Source organism: Cataglyphis hispanica, unplaced genomic scaffold (genome assembly GCF_021464435.1).
Source record: "Cataglyphis hispanica isolate Lineage 1 unplaced genomic scaffold, ULB_Chis1_1.0 scaffold55_size7689, whole genome shotgun sequence".
NCBI classification, from domain to species: domain Eukaryota; kingdom Metazoa; phylum Arthropoda; class Insecta; order Hymenoptera; family Formicidae; genus Cataglyphis; species Cataglyphis hispanica.
In genome coordinates, this window is record NW_026099253.1 from 1,131 (window position 1) to 7,689 (window position 6,559).

The 6,559-nt window shown below is 31.3% G+C and overlaps 1 protein-coding gene across 1 annotated transcript; it reads right to left on the reverse strand.

The window, feature by feature from the left end:
• Positions 1-5,455: 5,455 nt before the first annotated feature.
• LOC126858686 (uncharacterized) lies at positions 5,456-6,211 on the reverse strand. Its single transcript, XM_050609157.1, has 2 exons — positions 6,017-6,211; positions 5,456-5,766 (listed from the first exon to the last, which is right to left on the reverse strand). Exons 1-2 carry the CDS (start codon positions 6,209-6,211, stop codon positions 5,491-5,493), a joined length of 471 nt encoding a protein of 156 aa, XP_050465114.1. The 3' UTR covers positions 5,456-5,490.
• Between the last annotated feature and the right edge of the window lie 348 nt (positions 6,212-6,559).

Consider the following 6,559-nt stretch of genomic DNA (forward strand, 5'->3'; position numbering starts at 1 on the left):
TCACTCTCGCTCGCCTCGCTTTCGGCCGGGATCTTTCCTCGCTTGTTCACGCTGGTTTCGCTCTCGTGACTTTCTCGCCCAAAACACGTCTAACTTTCGCTCACGCTCGCGCCAGTCTGACCCGGGAACGATAACGGACCTCGATAACGCCGGGTCAACCGGGGATACGCAACCGGGGTGCGTGTTATCACGGCCAATCACGCGATAACACACGAGGCAGCCGTCTGGCGGCACGCTCATGATCGTACCGGGGCGCGCGCACCCCGAGATCGCGATCAATATTTTTCCACGGAGCCTTTCTGAGAGGCCTTGGCGGATTCCGCCAGAATCTCGGAAGTGAGGAACGCAACGGTGTCCCTCGCTGTCTTTCTTTTCCCGCCGTGCCTCGCGGCGATAGAGCTCCTTCGGGGTCCTTCGGGGCACGTCCCGCACGGTCCTACGTCAAGGCGCGAGGATCCTCCTTGTCCTCTCGCGTTTCTCGCCTCGCTTCCGAATTCGGTGATTGATAATTCCTTTCCTTTTTCCTTTCGTCCTCTCGAAGGTCATCTCCCGAGTTGTTGTTATCGTTGTTTTTGATGCGGCCGTTTTCACACTCCTCCGATAAGGCTCCCGTGTGGTATCGAAATAATAAAATAATAATAAAATTAAAAAGAGATAGGTCAGACAAATAACGCCCCTCTGAAGATTTCGGTACGGCTCTAATGTTTTGAGACTGACGCGGGTACGTTTTCCGCGCTCAGCGATCGGAGAGAGATCCGGTGGACGCGCGCGAGACGGCGTCACAATATATATATATATATATATATATATATATATATATATATATATATTGATAAATACGTATATTTTATTGCATAAACCTTTAATATTTTCTTACATATTTCAATGTAGAATATGCGTATACAAATGTACCTATGTCTCTAGATACAAGTATATGTAATATAGAAATATGCAAGGTATTTTCCTAAATAATTTATGTATATTCATGTATGACTATGACATATTTTATGTATGTATAGTGATCTACAAACTATTTACATTGGATATCTTTAAAATATACAAATATAACGCACATTAGTACGTATACATATCCATACAATGTACCTTGTTTGTAGATCAATGTATATACATAGAATGTCATATCTCTAGATGTATATGCAATTTACATACATTGGATATAAAATAAATATTCTGTGTATATGTTATCTGTCATATACTTTCCACGAATATATATGGAATGTATCTCATCTATACGCATATATATTATATGGATATACAATATCCATACACAAATAGATCGTTGAATTTATGTATAAATAAGATATCCAATGTACGTTGTTTGTAGATCACCTCATATACATAGAATAAGTCATATCCACAGACGTATATGGAATGCACATACATGGAATGTCCAATAAATATTTATTGTATATATGAAGGAATATATCTGCTATATGTATTTCTCTGTGTGTACACATATACATATAAGTAGAATGTTTGGCAAATATATACATGTATATTGCATGGACATACAGTGCACATATAGCGCCTTGCATTCGCACATACCTACGATATCCAATGTACACTGTTTGTGTACCATTGTATGTATAGGATATATTATATCCACTGATGTGTATGCAATGTATATACAATGGATGTCAAATTGTTTTCTGGATAGATTCAATAATTATATATAACTTTTAAGGAATGTAAATTAATAGAATAATATAAATTTAGATAAACACAGTTTATATTTATAGTTGAATGTAAAAATTATTAAAAGGTACAAAATATAATAAATAAAATATAATAAGATTTAAAATATAAAAATATAGAATATAGAATATAGAATATAAAATATAAAAATATAGAATATAGAATATAGAATATAAAAATATAGAAATATAAAATATAATAATAAAATAAAAATATAAAAATATAAAATATAATAAATACAAAATGCTTAAGACGCAAATTGCGTATGTACATGTATATATTTAAATCTCGAAAGTTTTTAAAACCATAATAACAAATAATAAATAAGTTTCGAGAAATTCTTAATATTAAATGTTTCGATTTTCAACTAGACCCTCTTCAGTAAACGCAAATTGAAAGAACGAGAAAAAGTTTTGTTAAAATTATCGTTGAAACGCATTTTAACAGTCAGCATAAATTAAAAACAAAAATAAAAAACTCTATATTAATAATCGAATATTATATTATTATATGATAATATTATTGTTGCGTTTCTTCTTCATTGTCAAATGCAATATCAAGAAAAAAAAGAGATAAGTTTTTGTTGTAAAATTTTGGAAAATTTAAAACAAATTATTTACAGATCGAACGTTCTCAGATACTTGTTCCATCAAAAAATTTCCTTGAATGCATTTGTGACGTGTTAACCAACGTGTTTCTGCATATTTCAAAATATTCAAAGATATATCTTCGAAGCACATTTGGATATTTCAAAAAATAGCAGTTTTGTTTGGACTGCTATTTTTAAATGTGGAAATGCCTTTAATAATTTGCTCACAATGTAGAAATTGTTTTATATAATAAATCGTGTTATCATAGGAGATTCACATTGGAAATGCTACTTATAAAAAAAACAGAAATTTAGTTTGAACTTGCAAAGCAAATTATCGGATTATTCAATTCTTCTTATTTTCTAATTATTGAAAAGCTAAAAAAGTTTTAAATTAACCGCTTCTGATAATTTGTTTCTCTCATCATGAGTGCCTTGTTGTTTTTTTCATTATATTTTGTATATTTTCTCCGTCCGCGCGACAATTTAAAGCATATCATGTAATGTCACGATTGCTTTTCTGTTGAATTTCCAATCTTTATTTTAATAGATCTTTCATCGGTAAGTCATGATATTATATGGAATTTTATTTTTATTCCATTGCTGTTATAATCAAATAATTTTTCTAGACGGCTCAACCAATTTTAATTGTATTTTCTGCCGCAAAAATTGATACATTTCTGTGGATAAATTTGAATTTCTGAGGTGTTTTTGGAGGGACTAATATATTATTAATATGATTATAAGACTCTTTTATATATATTAAATAAGATAAAAAAAGCAATAAAAGCCAAGGACGATAATTAGGGCATATCTCAATAATTTTAAATTGCAGAAAGGCATACGTTTCTATTTCTTATTCGGATCCTCTTCAGCGCAAAAAAACAGATTATACAAATATAAAAACAAAACATATTTTTATATTTTTTGTATTAATTAATTAATTAAATTTATTTATTTCATTTATTTATTTATTTGTATTTTATTTATTTTATTTTATTTTATTTTACTTATTTATTTTATTTTACGTATTTATTTATTTATTCTATTATATTTTATTTATTTATTTTATTTTATTTTATTTTATTTTAGGATAGGGCGGAGCTAGTTGAGCATGGGGGCAAGTTGGGCAACATCTAATACTCGGCATCCGTAGTGCGTACAGGAATGAACCTGCACAAACAAGAACATGGCATAGTAAAGATCTCGCGAGTCATTTAGTTGCGGCAAATCATTCGAGGCAGACGCACACACGCTTTATTGATTTTCACATCACCAAAGTAAAATTTTTGTTCGCTATTACATTTGTCTGAATAAAAAACAATAACAACAACAAATTTGAAGTAAGTGATTTTAACATTTGTTATTATCATTCTTCAATGCTATTATACAAATGGTATATATTTAAATAGTTCTTAAGTTACAAGAACATATTTTGAAGAGCACGTAGATGGAGTTAGTTGGGACGCATGGCCCAATTTACCCCATACTAGTAGTTTAAGGGGATCCATAAGGTCTGTTTTACCGATCAAAACGCGAATATTAAGTTACAGTGCATAATCTTTTTGTTTATTATAAATATCGATAAATCCTTTTCCATAATTAAAGTATATATAATAACGTACTCAGGTAGATATGATTTCATAAAAAAAGTGAAAAAAAATTACAAAATTACAGTTTAGTTATCGGCTTCTGCCGTCAACATTTATTTAATACAAAAAATTTGTAATCTGCACGTGCCTAATCAGTAACAATCCGACTTGGCATTTCATCAAAGAGTATCAGTGAACTTAGAGAAATGAGTTTAGAAGCTTTATAAAAAAGATAATGCAATCTAAAATTTTCGTGCATATATGTGTGTACGATATCGAGGCTGAAAAGTAAAACAGAGCAGTAGATTAGTTGCGTGATGTCGCGATAGACGCTCTGCAATCTTACATGACAAAGACAGATATATTCGTACTATCTTCGTCTCTTTCATGTGTGTAGAGCAAAATACATGTTTGCAGAGTATGTACACACTAACATTATTGCAGTTTCTCTACCTTTTTTCTTTCAATCTCTTCTTCACTCTGTCTCTTTCTAATCGCTCGCTCACTATGTACCACGTATCGTTTCATGCTCCTCGCATATTCACTTATACATTCACTTGCGCCTCTCTCTCTCTCTCTCTCTCTCTCTCCTTTTGTTCATTTATTATCCTTTTATTCCCATTATTATATATTTGTTCAATATTTATTATTCTATTTTATTCTTATCTTTCTACACAAAAATAAATAAATAAATCAATTTATGTATTTTTATTTTATACAACATAAATGAGATGTACAAGTTATTTTTTTTTATTACAACAAATGTATATACAGAAACATACACACATATATAATACTTTTTTTATTTATAAAATATACAATATTTCATTTATGCTCTATAAAATATAAAAGATGAATAATGAATAATGAATAAAAATGATGAATTTTTATCAAGTAAAAAAAAAATAAAAATAAAAATCAAACAAATAAAAAAATATAATAATGGGAATAAATGAATACAAGCAAAGAAAGAAAAAAAGAGAGAGAGAGAGAGAGAGAGAGAGAGAGAGACAGACAGACAGACAGACAGACAGACAGACAGATACACAGACAGAGAGAGACAGACGGACAGACGGATAGAGGCAGACAGACAGACAAACAGTTCAAAAAAATAATATAGATATTTTTAATAAATCTTTATATTGTTTATAAAATATACAATATACGTGTGTGTGTGTGTGTGTGTGTGTGTGTGTGTATGTGTGTAAAAACGAGAATTATATACTAAAAAAAATAAACTGAAACTATATACTAAAACTAAAACTAAAACTAATTATAATTATAATAATAATAAAAAATATAATAATAAAAATTAAATTATAAAACTAAAACTAAAACTAATTATGATTATAATAATAAAAAATATAATAATAAAAATTAAATTATAAAACTAAAACTAAAACTAAAACTAATTATGATTATAATAATAAAAAATTATAATAAAATAAATAAAATAAAAACTTAATCAAGAAAAAATTAAAGTAAATAAAATTAAAAAAATTAATAAATACAATTTAAAATAAAAATAAAAATAAAACTAAATTAAAATTTAAAAAAATTAAATTAAATTAAAAAAAATTAAAAAATTAAAAATTAAAAAAAATTTAAGTGTCCGGGTTGTGCGGACGATGCGGGCACATATCCGGATAGTCCGGATGATGCGGGTACATATCCCGGTGGTGCGGACGATGCGGGCACATATCCCGGTGGTGCGGACGATGCGGGCACATATCCCGGTGGTGCGGACGATGCGGACACATATTCGGATGAGCCGGCCACGTATCCGGATGGTGCGGACGATGCGGGCATATAACATCTTTTTATTTTTTTTTCTTTATTCAGTGCCCTTCTTATGGCTTCATTGATCCGCTAAAAAAAATATTAAAATATTAATAGTGGCCATGTATATATATATATATATATATATATATATATATATATATATATATATGAATGTGCGTGCGTATTCATATATGCAGGTAGCAAAAATAGCGATTTTGATGTTATTTTTATATTAAAATGACTAATGTCGAGAAGACTACTTTTGCTACCTGTGTACACATGCAAATGATCGCATCGATATTATATATATTTATATATATTTTGCAATAAAACTCACCTTTCTTTCCTCCCACTCCCTTTGGGAGAGGAATCCTTTCGGGTATGTCCGCTTAATAGTCGGCCCGACTGCCATGGCCCCGGCGGTCGTCGGCCCGGGTGTCATGGCCTCGGCCGTCATCGTCCCAGCCGCCATGGCCCCGGCTGTCATCGCCCCAGCCGCCATGGCCCCGGCTGTCATCGCCCCAGCCGCCATGACCCCCGGCCGTCGTCGCCCCGGCCGTCGTAGCCCCGGTCGTCGTCGCCTCCGCCGTCGTCGTCCTGGCCATCATGGCCGCGCTCTCCGGCAAGCTGGTTGCTCTTCGGGCTGAAAAGAAAAATATTTAATAAAGAAATTAAAGAGTATCTCTATTCTCTCTCTTTACTTTGTAAAAGAAAGAAAATATATAAAAAAAGGAAGGAGAAAAAAACAAGAGAAAAAAATTAGAGAATAAGATTTTTACATTCTCAATTTACATTATTGTAATTTATGTAGCGTATATATGTATATTTATTACGATACACATAAATTTCAATAATGTATAACTGTAATAATATTATTTAT

What these genes read in the sequence shown, in the direction of transcription:
- LOC126858686 (XM_050609157.1), bottom strand. Translation starts at nt 6,211, where the DNA reads ATGGCGGCTGGGGCGATGACAGCCGGGGCCATGGCGGCTGGGGCGATG. An exon ending in GGGAGTGGGAGGAAAGAAAG is followed by an intron (nt 5,767 to 6,016) that starts GTGAGTTTTATT and finishes TATTTTTTTTAG; the next exon opens with CGGATCAATGAAGCCATAAG.